Source organism: Oncorhynchus keta, chromosome 12 (assembly GCF_023373465.1).
Source record: "Oncorhynchus keta strain PuntledgeMale-10-30-2019 chromosome 12, Oket_V2, whole genome shotgun sequence".
NCBI lineage: Eukaryota > Metazoa > Chordata > Actinopteri > Salmoniformes > Salmonidae > Oncorhynchus > Oncorhynchus keta.
Genome location: NC_068432.1, coordinates 39,337,584 through 39,358,598, shown reverse-complemented (window position 1 = coordinate 39,358,598; position 21,015 = coordinate 39,337,584). Strand labels below are relative to the sequence as shown.

General features: G+C 41.1%; 2 protein-coding genes across 6 annotated transcripts in view; both read right to left on the bottom strand.

The window, feature by feature from the left end:
* Positions 1 to 19,182, bottom strand: part of LOC118376713 (membrane-associated phosphatidylinositol transfer protein 2-like) — a 109,667-nt gene extending 90,485 nt beyond the window's left edge. The window contains exon 1 of the mRNA XM_052458296.1: positions 18,653 to 19,182. The gene's annotated coding sequence lies outside the window, so the exon portion shown is untranslated. The remainder of the gene's footprint in view (positions 1 to 18,652) is intronic.
* A 477-nt stretch (positions 19,183 to 19,659) lies between these two features.
* The window catches only part of LOC118391489 (M-phase phosphoprotein 9), an 82,714-nt gene continuing 81,358 nt past the window's right edge, over positions 19,660 to 21,015 (bottom strand). For all 5 annotated transcript variants that reach the window (XM_052458289.1, XM_052458290.1, XM_052458293.1 and 2 more), the window contains one exon: positions 19,660 to 20,799. In XM_052458289.1, coding sequence (XP_052314249.1) covers positions 20,698 to 20,799 — 102 coding nt within the window. In that variant the 3' untranslated portion in view covers positions 19,660 to 20,697. The remainder of the gene's footprint in view (positions 20,800 to 21,015) is intronic.

Below are 21,015 nucleotides of genomic sequence, written 5' to 3'. Positions count from 1 at the left end.
AGATAAAAATATTGACAAATACGCTGATTCGGTGTGCGAGTTCATTAGAACGTGTGTCGAAGATGTCGTTCCCATAGCAACGATAAAAACATTCCCTAACCAGAAACCGTGGATTGATGGCAGCATTCGCGTGAAACTGAAAGCGCGAACCACTGCTTTTAATCAGGGCAAGGTGTCTGGTAACATGTCTGAATATAAACAATGCAGCTATTCCCTCCGCAAGGCTATTAAACAAGCTAAGCGTCAGTACAGAGACAAAGTGGAATCTCAATTCAATGGCTCAGACACAAGAGGCATGTGGCAGGGTCTACAGTCAATCACGGACTACAAGAAGAAACCCAGCCCAGTCACAGACCAGGATGTCTTGCTCCCAGGCAGACTAAATAACTTTTTTGCCCGCTTTGAGGACAATACAGTGCCACTGACACGGCCTGCAACGAAAACATGCGGTCTCTCCTTCACTGCAGCCGAGGTGAGTAAGACATTTAAACGTGTTAACCCTCGCAAGGCTGCAGGCCCAGACGGCATCCCCAGCCGCGCCCTCAGAGCATGCGCAGACCAGCTGGCCGGTGTGTTTACGGACATATTCAATCAATCCCTATACCAGTCTGCTGTTCCCACATGCTTCAAGAGGGCCACCATTGTTCCTGTTCCCAAGAAAGCTAAGGTAACTGAGCTAAACGACTACCGCCTCGTAGCACTCACTTCCGTCATCATGAAGTGCTTTGAGAGACTAGTCAAGGACCATATCACCTCCACCCTACCTGACACCCTAGACCCACTCCAATTTGCTTACCGCCCAAATAGGTCCACAGACGATGCAATCTCAACCACACTGCACACTGCCCTAACCCACCTGGACAAGAGGAATACCTATGTGAGAATGCTGTTCATCGACTACAGCTCGGCATTCAACATCATAGTACCCTCCAAGCTCGTCATCAAGCTCGAGACCCTGGGTCTCGACCCCGCCCTGTGCAACTGGGTACTGGACTTCCTGACGGGCCGCCCCCAGGTGGTGAGGGTAGGCAACAACATCTCCTCCCCGCTGATCCTCAACACGGGGGCCCCACAAGGGTGCGTTCTGAGCCCTCTCCTGTACTCGCTGTTCACCCACGACTGCGTGGCCACGCACGCCTCCAACTCAATCATCAAGTTTGCGGACGACACAACAGTGGTAGGCTTGATTACCAACAACGACGAGACGGCCTACAGGGAGGAGGTGAGGGCCCTCGGAGTGTGGTGTCAGGAAAATAACCTCACACTCAATGTCAACAAAACTAAGGAGATGATTGTGGACTTCAGGAAACAGCAGAGGGAACACCCCCCTATCTACATCGATGGAACAGTAGTGGAGAGGGTAGCAAGTTAAGTTCCTCGGCATACACATCACAGACAAACTGAATTGGTCCACTCACACTGACAGCGTCGTGAAGAAGGCGCAGCAGCGCCTCTTCAACCTCAGGAGGCTGAAGAAATTTGGCTTGTCACCAAAAGCACTCACAAACTTCTACAGATGCACAATCGAGAGCATCCTGGCGGGCTGTATCACCGCCTGGTACGGCAACTGCTCCGCCCTCAACCGTAAGGCTCTCCAGAGGGTAGTGAGGTCTGCACAACGGGGGCAAACTACCTGCCCTCCAGGACACCTACACCACCCGATGTTACAGGAAGGCCATAAAGATCATCAAGGACATCAACCACCGAACCACTGCCTGTTCACCCCGCTATCATCCAGAAGGCGAGGTCAGTACAGGTGCATCAAAGCTGGGACCGAGAGACTGAAAAACAGCTTCTATCTCAAGGCCATCAGACTGTTAAACAGCCACCACTAACATTGAGTGGCTGCTGCCAACACACTGTCATTGACACTGACCCAACTCCAGCCACTTTAATAATGGGAATTGATGGGAAATTATGTAAATATATCACTAGCCACTTTAAACAATGCTACCTTATATAATGTTACTTACCCTACATTATTCATCTCATATGCATACGTATATACTGTACTCTACATCATCGACTGCATCCTTATGTAATACATGTATCACTAGCCACTTTAACTATGCCACTTTGTTTACTTTGTCTACATACTCATCTCATATGTATATACTGTACTCGATACCATCTACTGTATGCTGCTCTGTACCATCACTCATTCATATATCCTTATGTACATATTCTTTATCCACACTGTGTATAAGACAGTAGTTTTGGAATTGTTAGTTAGATTACTTGTTGGTTATCACTGCATTGTCCGAACTAGAAGCACAAGCATTTCGCTACACTCGCATTAACATCTGCTAACCATGTGTATGTGACAAATAAAATTGGATTTGATTTGATTTGTATTGCATACGGGAGTTTGAATGAGCCTGCCTTGAATCACAACATGGGTCTTTCACTTTGACTACCAAATTACTGATCCATGCATTCATTTTCATAAGACACACCAAACAACCCCCAGTGATCCCACCCTAGACAATGTAAATGCTGTTTTAGAAATGCTTATTATCATGATTTCAAATGTGTATAGATGATTATAAATGTTCTGATGGAATTCTAATGTCTCAATGTATCAGATGTTTGAATGTGTATGTCTGTTTTTCTTGTCAGACACGACATGTCAAGAAAGGACTGACAGACGAGTTGGCTAAAGAACAACCAGATCTGGCAACCTGGCTAGGAGGGAAGAAGGAAACCAGAGATTGGAGAACAGACTTCTCATTCATAACAGCAGCCAACTGTTGGATCTCTCTCTCTCTCTCTCTCCATTTAGCAGACACTTCAATCCAAAGTGATTTAAAGTCATGCATACATTTTATGTTTGGGTGGCCCTGGGAATCAAACTCACAATCCTTGCATTGCAAGCGCCATGCGCTACCAATTCAGTCAAACAGGACCACCAGGCTGTGGTGATGGATAGACGCGCTCTCAAAATGAAATGGCTTGCTGACAGGTCCTCCACCAAGTGGATACACACACACACATAAACACACACAAACACCGTCATTCACTGTTTATCCAGCCATCGGCAGAGCAGAGCCTGGTTAACCCAATCAGCCAGCCAGTCTGAACAGTCTACTGTAATATCCAGAGTTCAGGTCCATCCTGAACAGTCAAATCAAATCAAACTTTATTTGTCACATGCACCAAATACAACAAGTGTAGACCTTACCATGAAATGCTTACTTACAAGCCCTTAACCAACAGTGCAGTTCAAGAAGAGTAAAGAAAATATTTACCAAATAGACTGAAGTAAAAAATAATATTAAAAAGTAACACAATAAGAATAACAATAACGAGGCTACGTAGGTGTTCCTTTTGTCCAGGTGGGAAAGGGCAGTGTGGAGTGTGATTGAGATTGCATCATCTGTGCGTCTGTTGGGGTGGTATGCGAATTGGAGTAGGTCTAGGGTGTCTGGGAGGATGCTGTTGATGTGAGCCATGATCAGCCTTCAAAGCACTTCATGGCTACCGCTGTGAGTGCTATGGGACGGTAATAATTTAGGCAGGTAACCTTCGCTTCCTTGGGCACAGGGACTATGGTGGTCTGTTTGAAACATGTAGGTATTACTGACTCGGTCAGGGAGAGGTCGAAAATGTCAGTGAAGACACTTGACAGTTGGTCCATCCATGCATGCATGATAATCTTAATTGTAGGTCATCAATTTTATTTTCCAATGATTGCACGTTAGCAAGAAGAACGGATGGCAGTGGGAGTTTACTTGCTCGCCTCCGGATTCTCAGAAGGCATCTGCGGCCCCTTTTCCTGCATCTTTTCTTCAAGCAAATGACGGGGATATGGGCCTCTTCCAGTGAAAGCAGGATATCCTTCTAGTTGGACTCGTTAAAGGAAAAAGTTTCTTCCAGTCCGCGGTGAGTAATCGCTTTTCTGATGTCCAGAAGTTATTTTAGGTCATAAGAGATGGTAGCAGCAACATTATGTACAAAATAAGTTTAAAAAACAAGTTACCCAAAATGCAACAAGACTAACAAAATAGCACAATTGGTTGGGAGAATTAAAATGTCAGCCATGTTCTTTGGCGCCATCTTCATGTTATCTACTGTAACATCCAGAGTTCAGGTCCATCCTGAACAGTCTACTGTAACATCCAGAGTTCAGGTCCATCCTGAACAGTCTACTGTAACATCCAGAGTTCAGGTCCATCCTGAACAGTCTACTGTAACATCCAGAGTTCAGGTCCATCCTGAACAGTCTACTGTAACATCCAGAGTTCAGGTCCATCATGAACAGTCTACTGTAATATCCAGAGTTCAGGTCCATCCTGAACAGTCTACTGTAACATCCAGAGTTCAGGTCCATCCTGAACAGTCTACTGTAACATCCAGAGTTCAGGTCCATCCTGAACAGTCTACTGTAACATCCAGAGTTCAGGTTCATCCTGAACAGTCTACTGTAATATCCAGAGCTCAGGTCCATCCTGAACAGTCTACTGTAACATCCAGAGTTCAGGTCCATCCTGAACAGTCTACTGTAACATCCAGAGTTCAGGTCCATCCTGAACAGTCTACTGTAACATCCAGAGTTCAGGTTCATCATGAACAGTCTACTGTAATATCCAGAGTTCAGGTCCATCCTGAACAGTCTACTGTAATATCCAGAGTTCAGGTCCATCCTGAACAGTCTACTGTAACATCCAGAGTTCCGGTCCATCCTGAACAGTCTACTGTAATATCCAGAGTTCCGGTCCATCCTGAACAGTCTACTGTAATATCCAGAGCTCAGGTCCATCCTGAACAGTCTACTGTAATATCCAGAGCTCAGGTCCATCCTGAACAGTCTACTGTAATATCCAGAGTTCAGGTCCATCCTGAACAGTCTACTGTAATATCCAGAGTTCAGGTCCATCCTGAACAGTCTACTGTAATATCCAGAGTTCAGGTCCATCCTGAACAGTCTACTGTAATATCCAGAGTTCAGGTCCATCCTGAACAGTCTACTGTAATATCCAGAGCTCAGGTCCATCCTGAACAGTCTACTGTAACATCCAGAGTTCAGGTCCATCCTGAACAGTCTACTGTAACATCCAGAGTTCAGGTTCATCCTGAACAGTCTACTGTAACATCCAGAGTTCAGGTCCATCCTGAACAGTCTACTTTAATATCCAGAGTTCAGGTTCATCCTGAACAGTCCACTGTAATATCCAGAGTTCAGGTCCAGATCAGAGGCTGTGATGTTCTAGGCCTGAGTCTGTCTCCTTTTGAATCACTCTGCACGTGTACCACTCTCCCGATGTAATGTCACCACCATCTGCTTGTTGATAAGGCAAAGGTTTGAATGTTTCCAATAAAGGAATGTGCTAATAATCAAATCGTATTGGTCACATACACATATATATCAGATGTTATTGGTCACATACACATATATATCAGATGTTATTGCGGGTGTAGCGAAATGCTTGTGTTCCTAGCTCCAACAGTGTAGTAATATCTAACAATTCACAACAATACACACAAATCTAAAAGTAAAAGATTGGAATTAAGAAAGATATAAATATTAGGACTAGCAATGTTGGAGTGGCATTGACTAAAATACAGTAGAATAGAATACAGTATGTACATATGAAATGAGTAAAGCAGTATGTAAACATTATTAAAGTGACTAGTGTTCCATTATTAATAAAGTGACCAGTGATTCCATGTCTATGTACATAGGGCAGCAGCCTCTAAGGTGAAGGGTTGAGTAAGCGGGTGATAGCCAGCTAGTCACAAGTGTCCAGCTCTAACAGGCTAACTGTAGATACAATACTAGCAGGATGGTTAGGCAATAGGCTCCTAAACTACAAACTATGGCCTCTCAACCAAATGACAGGCTTCCACGCAGTCTCAACTGAAGGGGGACTGTTCAAGTACACACACACACACACACACACACACACACACACACACACACACACACACACACACACCAATAACTACAGAATGTTATAACTACAGAATGTTATCTACTTACTTAGGCGCTATAGACAGCTTCCACATGTTGCATTTGATGAGCAAACTTGTAAACACTGGGTTGCAGCTGTCTGGGATACAGCTGCCACAAAGTTACTGCACACATAACGCTCAGGAATACAAAGTGTAGTTGTGACACATGTCATATGTGTTGTGCTTAGCCATTAAAGATAACTAAGGCATGGCTTCAGTCCCTACTGTCAGCAGTTTATCCTGTCTACCATATAAGGGAATTCAGATGTCTCTCACTCCCCTCTGAACTGCTGTGTGTTAATGGCTACAATATAAAGGGGCAATCCCCTGTTTTGGTAAAAATGCTGGAGAAATGTAAGCACTGAAATTCATAGAGAGATCTATGGTTCGGATGGGGGAACCACAGTGGAACTAAGCTCACGAGGCATTCAGAAGTTACATTCTTCAAGAATCAATGGGTACATATCATTCATTTCTAAGTACAACATGTAGCAACTGCAGAAACTTTAATAGACAAAAACAGTAAACAGTACAGTATATTTCCATTGTGTTTCTATGGCAGAATGCTGGAGAATGAAAGTATGTGGCTTATGTTGTAAGAAAGAGAGAGAGAGAGCAAGAAAGAGAGAGAGAGAGAGAGAGAGAGAGAGAGAGAGAGAGAGAGAGAGAGGGAAAGAGAGTTAGAGGGAGAAAGAAAGAAAATGAGAAAGAGAGAAAGAGAGGGGGAGGGAAAGAGAGTAGGAGAGAGAGAGAGTGAGAGAAAGAAAGAAAGAGAAAGAGAGAAAGAAATAGAGATAGACAGATAGGGAGAGAGAGAGAGACTTGTATATTATCTACCTCACTTGCTTTGGCAATGTTAACATGTTTCCCATGCCAATAAAGCCCCTTGAATTGAATTGAATTGAATTGAATTGAATTGAATTGAATTGAGAGGAGAGAGGGAGCGAGAGAGAGAGAGCAGGAGAGAGAGAGGGAAAGAGAAAGAAAGAGAGAGAGCGAGAGAGAGAGAGAGAGAGAGAGAGAGAGAGAGAGAGAGAGAGAGAGAAAGAGAGAGAGGGAAAGAGAAAGAGAGAGAGCGGGAGAGGGAGAGAGAGAGAGGGAGCGAGGGAGAGAGGGAGAGAGAGCGGGAGAGAGAGAGGGAAAGAGAAAGAGGGAGAGAGAGAGGGAAAGAGAAAAGAGAGAGAGGGAAAGAGAGAGAGAGCGGGAGAGAGAGGGAGAGAGAGAGGGAAAGAGAAAGAGAGAGAGAGAGAGGGGGAGAGAGAGAGGGAAAGAGAAAGAGAGAGAGGGAAAGAGAAAGAGAGAGAGGGGGAGAGAGAGAGGGAAAGAGAAAGAGAGAGAGGGAAAGAGAAAGAGAAAGAGAGAGAGAGAGAGAGAGAGAGAGTGGGAGAGAGAGAGGGAAAGAGAAAGAGAGAGAGGGAAAGAGAAAGAGAGAGCGAGAGAGAGGGGGAGAGAGAGAGGGAAAGAGAAAGAGAGAGAGGGAAAGAGAAAGAGAGGGAAAGAGAGAGAGAGAAATGGTGAAATAAAAATTCAGAGAAAGAGTGTTAGAAAAAAAGAGAGTGTGAGACAGATGAAGGCACCAACATTAATCAACAACTGAGAGTGGGAGCACACACACAAATACACACACACACAAATACACACACACACACACGCTCCAATAGTATTACTGTCTGGCCAGGGTCCAAGGCTCTGAGCCAGGGTAATATACAACCTGGCCTTGTGTGTGTGTGTGTGTGTGTGTGTGTGTGTGTGTGTGTGTGTGTGTGTGTGTGTGTGTGTGTGTGTGTGTGTGTGTATGGGTGGGTGCCCGCTTGTGCATTTGTGTGTGTGGCTGATGAAGCTTCTATTAAGACCAGCGACCCTGATTGCTACCATTAATAACGGACAGGAAAAGAGCGCAGCCCATGAGCCGCCTCACACACACACACACACACACACACACACACACACACACACACACACACACACACTCTGGACTAAATTTTAACTAACAGATGGACGCTTAAGCTGGGTATCAGGTGTAAGAGTGTGTTATAGGTGTGTGTGTGTGTGTGTGTGTGTGTGTGTGTGTGTGTGTGTGTGTGTGTGTGTGTGTGTGTGTGTGTGTGTGTGTGTGTGTGTGTGTGTGTGAATGCTTAATGAAGGTGTGACGCCTCACTGGGTTTGAACAAAGTGAGGAGATTGGTATTTAGAGTAAGTGCTCATCGGAAGTTAGGAAGCACACACACACACAGGTAGGTAATGAGAACGAGGGCTTTAGATGTGACCTACAGTTAACCTTACATCCACGTAACCTGCAGAATGGAGGCCAGGGCGGGCAAGCATCAGAGGAACCCAAAGGTTTCTACGTCACCCTCACACTGATCTGTAAACTGAGCCCAGCCACAACATTTTAGGATTACAGAGACATTATTCAGTATTCGTCAATCTACCAAAATGGCTGCAAGATAGACACACAGGAACATCATGTCAGTGACCAGAGAATCTTTCTGGGCTGAAGTTTCCCTTAGACATAAACAATACCTACAAACGGACCTCCTCAATTTGAGTGCTGCATTCGATGGAAAAATACAGTTTCAAGATGTTGCCATCTTACTGAAAACGAGTTTTGGAGCTAAGCAACGTGGTGAGTCAGGAAACTGGTCATACATCACCAGAACCTGTTGTGACGTCAAAGATGTGTATTTCAGTAATAATATCAATTATTTTATCTTCCCTTCAGAATTGGTCCCAGGAATAGTAGCTGACAGAGATAAGGGTTGTTGATTTTTAACCTCGTCTCTTGTGAGGACAAAAATATTAAAGCTAGTGTCAAAATCTAATTTCCTCATTCTAACCCAATCTGCTTCAATTGAGTGAGTACACTGCTATATGAAACCTAGTCACGAAAGGGCAATACTGCATTATATCACACTTACACAACCACACACACACACATTTGTTGACTACACAATAAACAAACCTTGCCCATAAAAAAGTAATATGTTGATGGCTCCAGTATAGGGAGGCTCTGTAATAAAACAAACTAAATGAGCCTTAGAACCAGACAAGCTGAATGGAATAGTCATTCATTCAGTCATTCACGTCTGAATTCTGCTTCCATCCACCCACCCACTCACTCACCACCCACCAGGCTGGCTGGGCTGCCATGTTCACTGGTCTGGAATCCCTGTGTTTACCCTGCTATAAATAGCCTCTCAATTGGGATGACGTGGCAACCCGTGACAGCCTCTATCTCTCCCTGACCTAGCCATCTGGGCTGGTTGCAGCAGTGGGGCTGGTTGCAGCAGTGGAGCTGCTGCTGCTGATGATGGCGATGATGATGATGGAGACACTGTCTTATCGGTATGCAACGCAGAGCTGTGGCTGGATATGGCTCTACAGTACCTCCTTCTACCACTCTCTCTCTCACTCTCTCGCACTATCCGTCTCTCTCTTGCTCTCCTCCCTCTGTCTCTAACTCCTTTCTCCATCTCTCTCTCTACCTCTTTCTCTGTCTCTCTATCACTCTCTCTGAGGCCCTGCCAATCAGCCATTAATGGATGAGAGAAGAGAAGAGAAGTGATGGAGGAAGGGAAGAGAGGGATGGAAAGAGGGAAGGACAGAGATAGAGGGGAGGGAGAGAGGGGAAGAATAGAGAGGAAAGAGGGAGGGAAGGACAGAGAGAGAGAGAGGGAACAAAGGGAAAGAGGAGAGAGACCAAGGGAGGGAAGCGGAAGAGGAGAGTGATGGAGAGAGATAGGGGGACAGGAAGAAGGGGGGCGGCAATCGATAGTATGACTCACTGTTTCTGCGCTGGCAACTTCCTAACAGTATTCATTACATACAAACCTAATCATTCTGCCTTGATTATCACACACAGCAGAGAGCTCTCTCTTCATCCAGACTCTTCATAAATAACATCAATCATCCTGTCTGAGAGAGGAAGGGACGGAAGAAAGGAAGGAAGGAAGGGAGTGAAGGAAGGAAGGAAGGAAGGAAGGAAGGAAGGAAGGAAGGAAGGAAGGAAGGAAAGAAGGAAGGAAGGAAGGAAAGAAGGAAGGAAGGACAGAAGGAAGGAAGGAAGGAAGTACAGAAGGAAGGAAGGAAGGAAGGAAGGAAGGAAGGAAGGAAGGAAGGAAGGAAGGAAAAAGGGGAAGGAACAGGCCTGTGTTACTTGTGATTACATGTGTTAGGTGCAGAGGAGACTGTCTGGAGGCACCTGGTTCCCTAGAGGCCAAGATACAAATATACACACACAGAGATAGAGACACACACGCAGACACAGACATTCAGAGTTCGAACAGGCAGTGTTCTCCTATGGGACGGCTGCTCCCCACTGTCTGTATAGTAATTATTACCTTAAACTCCCAGAGGAAAACAGCTACCGTGTACCCTGCACACAAACACACCACTAACAAGAAGTGAATAGGCGAATACACACACACACACACACAGACACACACACACACACACACACACACACACACAGTCCCTACTATGCATGCACGCAGGCACGCAAACGATGCAAACCAATACTGTGACCCATAAGAAGTACACAATATATACAAAAGTATGTGGACACCCCTTCAAATTAGTGGATTCAGCTATTTCAGACACACGCATTGCTGACAGGTGTATAAAATTGAGCACACAGCCATGCAATCTCCATAGACAAAAACACTGGCAGTAGAATGGCCTTAATGAAGAGCTCAGTGACTTTCAACATGGAAACATCATAGGATGCCACCTTTCCAACAAGTTAGTTGGTGAGATTTCTGCCCTGCTAGAGCTGCCCAGGTCAACTGTAAGTGCTGTTATTGTGAAGTGGAAATGTCTGGGAGCAACAACGACTCAGCCGCGAAGTGGTAGGCTACACAAGCTCACAGAACGGGACAGCCAAGTGCTGAAGCACTTAAAAATTGTCTGTCCTCGGTTGCAACATTCACTAACGAGTTCCAAACTGTCTCTGGAAGCAACGTCAGCACAAGAACGTTGGGAGCTTCATGAAATGGGTTTCCGTGGCCGAGCTGCCGCACACAAGCCTAAGATCACCAGGCGGGATGCCAAACGTCGGCTAGAGTGATGTAAAGCTCGCTGCCATTGGACTCTGGAGCAGTGGAAACGCGTTCTCTGGAGTGATGAATCACTCTTCACCATCTGGCAGTCTGACGGATTAATCTGGGTTTGCCGGATGCCAGGAGAACGCTACCTTCCCCAATGCATAGTGCCAACTGTAAAGTTTGGTGAAGGAGGAGTAATGGTCTGGGGCTAGGCCCCTTAGTTCCAGTGAAGGGAAATCTTAACACTACAGCATACAATGACATTCTAGACGATTCTGTGCTTCTGACTTTGTGGCAACAGTTTGGGGAAGGCCCTTTCCTGTTTCAGCATGACGATGCCCCCGTGTACAAAGCTAGGTCCATTCAGAAATGGTTGGTTGAGATCGGTGCGGAAGAACTTGAATGGCCTGCACAGAGCCCTGACCTCAACCCCATCGAACACCTTTGGGATGAATTGGAATGCCAACCGCGAGCCAGGCCTACAATCGCCCAACATCGCTGCCCGACCCAACTAATGCTCTTGTGGCTGAATGGAAGCAATGTTCCAAAATCTAGTGGAAAGACTTTCCAGAAGAGTGGAGGCTGTTATAGCAGCAAAGGGGGGACCAACTCCATATTAATGCCCATGATTTTGGATTGAGATGTTTGACGAGGAGGTGTCCACATACTTTTGGTATTTTTTGCGTAAATTACAGTGGACGTCTAAGCTAACAGGCCTATGCATGCAATGCCCTGATGCATTCAGTAGTCAAATCTCTGACAGCGTGAGGTGGACAATTATTGTTTTAGGAAAGTAAAAACCAATAAAACAATAGGCTATAAGGTTTTGCATATATGCTACTGATCGAAACACAAGGAATAGTGTTTTTGTAATTAGTTATAGGCTGTTTGAAAGGACATGGAAATGTGTATCTGAAAAGGTAAGAAACAGTCTAGCTGCTTTAGTGTGTAGGCCGTTGTCCATGGAGCTCCGCAGAGATTTCACGCCAACCTGTCACTTCTTGGTCAAAAGCATTGGAACTTCAATGTTTTTCTGGGTATAGCGCGATATAAGCAGAATTCAATATAATTTCAATGCAATAACTCAAATGACGCACCTGGGTATATAGCTACATATCAGTATGTTTCATCATAGAAATAGATACATTCTATTATGGTTATGACTGGGACAATGCTGAGGGAAAAACAAAAAAAACTATTACAGACAATGTCTTCATCGAACAACACTGTTTCACGACACATCAGTGATATGGTGGGAGATGTTTTGGAACAATTACTGCTTTGCATATGTAACAGTATAGCTTTCATCCGTCCCCCTCGCCCCGAATCGGGCTCGAACCAGGGACCCTCTGCACACAGACAACAGTCACCCACGAAGCATCGTTACCCATCGCGCCACAAAAGCCACGGCCCTTGCAGAGCAAGGTGAACAACGACTTCAGGTCTCAGAGTGAGTGAGGTCACCCGATTGAAACGCTATTAGCGCGCACCACCGCTTACTAGCTAGCCATTTCACATCGGTTACACATACAAGCCAGTGAATTTTATGCGTTTACAGCTGGATGAGTCAACAGACATGGCGGGCCTGGCACAACTCCTGGTATATGTCTGTTACGTTTATGGGGGGTCAATTAAGGAAGACCTCCTCTTCTGCAAACCAATGGAAACCAGGACAACAGGAGAGGATATTTTTAAAGTACTGGACAGCTTTGTAACATCAAATGGACTTTGGTGGTCAAGATGTGTTGGTATCTGTACTGATGGCGCAAAAGCCATGACAGGGAGACATAGTGGAGTGGTAAGCAAGCAGTTGCTCCCGACGCCACTTGGGTACACTGCAGCACTCACCGAGAGGCTCTTGCTGCCAAGGGAATACCTGACAGCTTGAAAGATGTTTTAGACACTACAATGAAAATGGTTAACTTTGTTAAAGCAAGGCTCCTGAACTCTCGTGTATTTTCTGCATTATGCAATGATATGGGCAGCGACCATGTAACGCTGGCTATCAAGGGGCAAAGTATTGCATGTTCTTTTGAATAGAGAGACAACTTTAAGCTTTTCTTTGCTGACCACAATTTTCACTTGTCTGCCCGCTTGCATGATGGCGAGTTTCTCACACAACTGGCCTACCTGGGTGATGTTGTTCTAGTCTGAATGATCTGAATCTAGGATTACAGGGACTCTCCGCAAATATATTCAATGTTCCGGGACAAAATTGAGGCTCGCTCGGTTTAAGAAGTTGGAGATCTTTGTTTGCATTAACAAGGACAACACACATGTCTTTCCATCATTGTATGATTTTTTTGTGTGCAAATGAACTCAAGCTTACGGACAATGTCAAAAGTGATATAGCGAAGCATCTGAGTCAGCTGAGGACACAATTATGCAGGTACTTTCCCGAAACGGACGACACAAACACCTGGATTCATTATCCCTTCCTCCAGTCCACTTACCGATATCTGAACAAGAGAGCCTCATCGGACTTGCAACAAACAGTTCTGTGAAAATGTAATTTAATTAGAAGCCACTGCCAGGTTTCTGGATTTGGCTGTGCTCAGAGTATTCTGCCTTGGCAAATCGTGCTGTTAAGACACTGATGTCCTTTGCAACCACGTACCTATGTGAGAGTGGATTCTTGGCCTTCACTAGCATGAAAACTAAATACAGACCTTGTGTGGAAAATTATTTAAGACTGAGACTCTCCAATACAACCCAACAATGTAGAGTTATGTACATCCTTTCAAGCTCACCCTTATCATTAACCTGTGATGAGTTATTCACCATTTTTGATGAACAAATACGATTTTATATGTAAGATGGCTAAATAAAGAGCAAAATGAATGATTATTATTATATTATTATTTGTACCCTGGTCCTATAGGAGCTCTTTGTCACTTTCCACGAGCCGGATTGTGACAAAAACTCACTCATTCTTATGTTTAATAAATGTATTGTATAGTGTGTGTGTGGCAGGCTTACAATGATGGCAAAAAAAAACATTTGAGAGTGCACTGACCCTGTTGCTAGAGGGGATACGCAGCTGGAGGTTGAATGTTTGAAGGGGTACGGGACTATAAAAAGTTTGAGAACCACTGGCTTAATTGATTGCGTGGGTCGAATTTGATTGACAGAAGTGTAGTGTGCCGTATCACAATGTGTTGCTGATCTCATGAGCAACATGATGTTCTATGTTTGAAGCAGCCTATAGGCCTATTTATTTGGCAAGCCAGATGTGCATGGCTTCATCTCACTGTAGTAGGCTGTAGGCCAGGGCTATTCAACTCTTACCGTACGAGGTCCAGAGTCTACTTGTTTTCTTTTCTCCCTGTTAATTCATGTAGGGGTGGCAGGTAGCCTAGTGGTTAGCACATTGGACTTATAACTGAAAGGTTGCAAGATCAAATCCCTGAGCTGACAAGGTAAAAATCTGTTGTTCTGCCCCTGAACAAGGCAATTAACCCACTGTTCCATGGCTGTCATTGAAAATAAGAATTTGTTCCTAACTGACTTGCCTCGTTAAATAAAAAAATACAAAATTGCACCCACCTGGTGTCCCAGGTCTAAATCAGACCACAGTGGAGTAAAAAGTACCCAACAATCATACTTGAGTAAAAGTAAAGATCCCTTAATAGAACATGACTCAAGTAAAAGTAACCAAGTAAAAGTATTTGGTTTAAAATATACCTAAGTATGAAAAAGCAATGTAATTACTAAAATACACTTAAGTATCAAAAGTAAAAGTATAAATAATTTCACATGTTATCTTAAGCAAACCAGACGCCAACATTTTCTTGTTTTTTTTAAATGACTCCAACATTCAGACATAATTTACAAGCAAAGCATGTGTGTTTAGTGAGTCCTCCAGATCAGAGGCAGTAGGGATGACCAGGGATGTTCTATTGATAAGTGCGTGAATTGAACAATTTTCCTGTTATTTTGGGTGTCAAGGAAAATGTATGGAGTAAAAAAGTACAATATGTTCTGAAGGAATGTAGTGAAGTAAAAGTAAAAGTAGTCAAAAAAAAAATAGTAAAGTACAGATACCCAAAAAACGACTTAAGTAAAAATTCTTGAAAGTACTTCTTAAGTACTTTACACCACTGTCAGACCATGATTAGAGGGAAATAATAAAACATGCAGTGGAAATGGTTTTGAGGTCCTGAGTTGAGTTTAGGGCTGTAGGCTATGTTTTGGTTATTTTGAATTTCATTTGCCTTTTGTTTACTGCATTTGTTTACTGTTTAAGTAACTCACCTAAATATAGATTGAGTCATGCCTTTATGAATCTGATATTTTGTTAACTGTTAAAGTAACTAACCTAAATATAGATTGTGTCATGCCTTTATGAATCTGATATTTTGTTTACTGTTTAAGTAACTAACCTAAATATAGATTGTCATGCCTTTATGAATCTGATATTTTGTTTACTGTTTAAGTAACTAACCTAAATATAGATTGTCATGCCTTTATGAATCTGATATTTTGTTAACTGTTTAAGTAACTAACCTAAATATAGATTGTCATGCCTTTATGAATCTGATATTTTGTTAATTGTTTAAGTAACTAACCTAAATATAGATTGTCATGCCTTTATGAATCTGATATTTTGTTAACTGTTTAAGTAACTAACCTAAATATAGATTGTCATGCCTTTATAAATCTGATATTTTGTTAACTGTTAAAGTAACTAACCTAAATATAGATTGAGTCATGCCTTTATGAATCTGATATTTTGTTAATTGTTTAAGTAACTAACCTAAATATAGATTGTCATGCCTTTATGAATCTGATATTTTGTTAACTGTTTAAGTAACTAACCTAAATATAGATTGTCATGCCTTTATAAATCTGATATTTTGTTAACTGTTAAAGTAACTAACCTAAATATAGATTGAGTCATGCCTTTATGAATCTGATATTTTGTTTACTGTTTAAGTAACTAACCTAAATATAGATTGTCATGCCTTTATGAATCTGATATTTTGTTAACTGTTTAAGTAACTAACCTAAATATAGATTGTCATGCCTTTATAAATCTGATATTTTGTTAACTGTTAAAGTAACTAACCTAAATATAGATTGAGTCATGCCTTTATGAATCTGATATTTTGTTAACTGTTTAAGTAACTAACCTAAATATAGATTGTCATGCCTTTATGAATCTGATATTTTGTTAACTGTTTAAGTAACTAACCTAAATATAGATTGTCATGCCTTTATGAATCTGATATTTTGTTAACTGTTTAAGTAACTAACCTAAATATAGATTGAGTCATGCCTTTATGAATCTGATATTTTGTTAACTGTTAAAGTAACTAACCTAAATATAGATTGAGTCATGCCTTTATGAATCTGATATTTTGTTAACTGTTTAAGTAACTAACCTAAATATAGATTGAGTCATGCCTTTATGAATCTGATATTTTGTTAACTGTTAAAGTAACTAACCTAAATATAGATTGAGTCATGCCTTTATGAATCTGATATTTTGTTAACTGTTTAAGTAACTAACCTAAATATAGATTGTCATGCCTTTATAAATCTGATATTTTGTTTACTGTTTAAGTAACTAACCTAAATATAGATTGTCATGCCTTTATAAATCTGATATTTTGTTAACTGTTTAAGTAACTAACCTAAATATAGATTGTCATGCCTTTATAAATCTGATATTTTGTTTACTGTTTAAGTAACTAACCTAAATATAGATTGTCATGCCTTTATGAATCTGATATTTTGTTAACTGTTTAAGTAACTAACCTAAATATAGATTGTCATGCCTTTATGAATCTGATATTTTGTTAACTGTTTAAGTAACTAACCTAAATATAGATTGTCATGCCTTTATAAATCTGATATTTTGTTTACTGTTTAAGTAACTAACCTAAATATAGATTGTCATGCCTTTATAAATCTGATATTTTGTTTACTGTTTAAGTAACTAACCTAAATATAGATTGTCATGCCTTTATAAATCTGATATTTTGTTAACTGTTTAAGTAACTAACCTAAATATAGATTGTCATGCCTTTATGAATCTGATATTTTGTTTACTGTTTAAGTAACTAACCTAAATATAGATTGTCATGCCTTTATAAATATGATATTTTGTTTACTGTTTATGTAACTAACCTAAATATAGATTGTCATGCCTTTATAAATCTGATATTTTGTTTACTGTTTAAGTAACTAACCTAAATATAGATTGTCATGCCTTTATAAATCTGATATTTTGTTAACTGTTTAAGTAACTAACCTAAATATAGATTGTCATGCCTTTATAAATATGATATTTTGTTTACTGTTTATGTAACTAACCTAAATATAGATTGTCATGCCTTTATGAATCTGATATTTTGTTTACTGTTTAAGTAACTAACCTAAATATAGATTGTCATGCCTTTATAAATCTGATATTTTGTTAACTGTTTAAGTAACTAACCTAAATATAGATTGTCATGCCTTTATAAATATGATATTTTGTTTACTGTTTATGTAACTAACCTAAATATAGATTGTCATGCCTTTATGAATCTGATATTTTGTTTACTGTTTAAGTAACTAACCTAAATATAGATTGTCATGCCTTTATAAATCTGATATTTTGTTAACTGTTTAAGTAACTAACCTAAATATAGATTGTCATGCCTTTATAAATATGATATTTTGTTTACTGTTTAAGTAACTAACCTAAATATAGATTGTCATGCCTTTATAAATCTGATATTTTGTTAACTGTTTAAGTAACTAACCTAAATATAGATTGTCATGCCTTTATAAATCTGATATTTTGTTTACTGTTTAAGTAACTAACCTAAATATAGATTGTCATGCCTTTATAAATCTGATATTTTGTTAACTGTTTAAGTAACTAACCTAAATATAGATTGTCATGCCTTTATGAATATGATATTTTGTTTACTGGGCCTACTTGCCTACCTGGGACCGTGGTGTGTTGGCGTTCATTTGTTCCATTCGCAGTTGTCAGTATTCTAAGCCAAACTGTTATTCACTATTTTTGTTTGCATGCATGATTAACTAGGCAACTACTTTCAGCTTTTAGTTTGGCATTATATTGGTTAGACAGCTGTGTGTATGGCTGCATTCACATAGGCTGTTTGTAATAGGGGAATATCTCTTGTAGCCTACATTCATTACCAAAACGGCCTTGCTTTAGTGTGCAGAGCGCTGTCCATTGTGTTGATAAACTGCAGCGGATGGCACGAAATCTGTAGCCTACTTGTCACTTCAAAGGCACTCAATGATCTCAGAGTCTAGGCATTTGAACTTCATGTTTATTGTGATATAAGTAGAATTCGATATAATTCCAATGCACCTCCCCTCCCTCCCAACACAAACACACACAAATAGATTTGCCCCCTCGCCGGTTTCAAATGGGCCCTTAGTCACCTTTTCCTGGCGCCGGGTCTGACATTCTGATCTGTTTAATCAGACTTATTCATTGACATGGTGTATACCTCCACAATACTATTTTGATACACATCGTGGGGATTAAGCAGTGTATACGCAATGTCCAATGAAAAATAGGTGGCGTATACATGCGTATAACCTCCACTACACCACTACATATGGCCTCAGCTCTCGAGCTGCTCGCTGTCGAAAACCAAACGCCAAGTCTAGATTCGAAGAACACTCACCAGCAATGGATGGAAACTCCTCACTGCATTCTTCCAATGCGCTGTTGGATTTCCTGGAATGTGTCCAAATACACAGTTTATTGGATAAGAAATGTCTTAACTATAACCAATGACACCTAAATAAAATAATTTAGCAAGCTAACCCAGCAAATTTGCAAATAATTCTGCATCCATCCACGTCTTTTGCTCCAATAGCGGCACTGCCGTCAACGCATTGAGTGTCCCTTTACTGTCTGCCTGACCACGACAGGCACCAAAAAGAAGACTATCTATCCCAAGACCTCTCTACATCAAGTTCCTTTGACATAGCCTATTTGTCCGGCTTTTTCTAGTCTGAATGCCATTCCATTTATTTGGATGTCTGCCTGCTGTTTCCCCTTTGAGAATAAAGCGGACTGCTTATGTTCCTCCGGGCTCACTCTACCGTTCATTGACAGCCAAAACAAAGTCATGTGCAACATTATCCTTCTATTGGAAAATGACGTAGCAAATTACCAGGTCGTGGTTGTATGCTACATGTTACGTCGCTAAAGCATTGGCAATCCTAATCATACAGTATGTCCGACTTCATATACACGTCCTGTACTGTCAGCTAGACAGAAAGCGCCCCCCAGTGGCTACAGATTAATCACAGACCTGAACAGTACCTCTACAAGATGCTTTATAAAACATGAAGGCCTACAGTAGAGTACAAATGTACTGAATCAACAGTCGTCATGGACCCCGTTTTGGACACTGATGACCAAATTTAATATCTTTGAATGAATTATGTGTAACATAAACTATTTATTCTATATAGATGAGGCCGCTGACTGTGTCACTACAGACACCCTGGTTTGAATCCAGGCTGTATCACATCTGGCTGTAATTGGGAGTCCCATAGGGCGGTGCACAATTGGCCCAGTGTCGTCCGGGTTTGGCCGGGGTAGGCCTTCATTGTAAATAAGAATTTAGTCTTAACTGATTTGCCTAGTTAAAGGTAAATAAAACATGGTAATGACAACCCGTAGGTGTTGTAATAATGTAAAGCATTTATTGTGAGCAAACAGTGCATTTTTTGTTCCAGTGAGGTTCATTTCAAGTCATTACAAACTGCAACATTTTTTAATAGAACACAACTTGACCAAAGAAACTGAAACAGTGCAACTAACATGCATTACAATCATTTGTGGAGCAGTGTACTTGTGTGTGTTTATTATTTCAAATGTGTGCTGGTTTGGTTTTTGCATGAGATCCAGAGTATAGAGAGAAGAGAGGGTGGTTAGGTACTGGTGAAATTCCTCCCTTCACAACATGGAATTAACACAAAACAAACAGAATGTTCAAAGGAGATTTAAAAATGGAAAAAGGAAAGCAATTAAAAATGTGCTACAGTACAAGATCAAGTAATGGTGAAACTGAAGAATATAATACTAGCTTGGTAATACAAAACTTGTAGAATTGAACATTGTAGGCTATAAAGATGTTTTTTTATTATATATATTTTTAAATGCACCGTTGTAATGAACACATAAAAATGCAATGTAATAAATACTATTGTATGCAGTATGCAATGAATAAAACATTTTAAAACAATGCATACAAATGTAGACAGAGGTGGCAGTGGCACATTCCAGATGGGTACATGTCTCTGCTGGACATTAGGAGGTTCTTCCATTCATATTGAAAAAAATCAACATAATTGACCTGAATATGGCAAGCAAAGCATATAATATGTGTATTTTTTAAACATCTAAAAAAAAAAGTAAACGACTTTACAAATCTGAGCATTTCAAAAAAATATACTCCACAAATCGTGAGCTCTTCCAAACATATAGAAAACTATCCCCGAGTTGTGTGTAGAAAAGACTGTGGGTCATGAAACAGAGAGAGTTAAGAGAGAACAATATGGGCTCTGTATCAATCTACAGCACAGAAAACTATAACTACTTCTATAAGAGTTGATATCTAGTCATCTATAGCTTGACCAGGAGTATTTCCTGACCATGCAAACTGACCAGAAAAACTCTAGGCCCTACCTATGACGTCATCTAATAAAAACATTGCTATATGTTGGCAGAGGAGCGTAGAACGTGGAACCTCTTCAGGGTCATGCGGATGGAACCCAGGTCACGGTTTACTCTCTCTAGACGGTTCTCTAAGGCCACCTGGGGAGTATGGGAAGTCATTTAGCTGGAACAGCTTTAAACAGTCACACATACCGTACACAAAGACCTCTGTTTTGAAGTGATATCCCATCTGTAATGTTCCATTTAAAATAATATTCAAATTGCCATACAAGAGAGTCTACTTCCTCAAACAAACATGTTCATGACAACAAAAATATGAATTTTCAACCCAGTCATGGTTTTTACTGATATGTA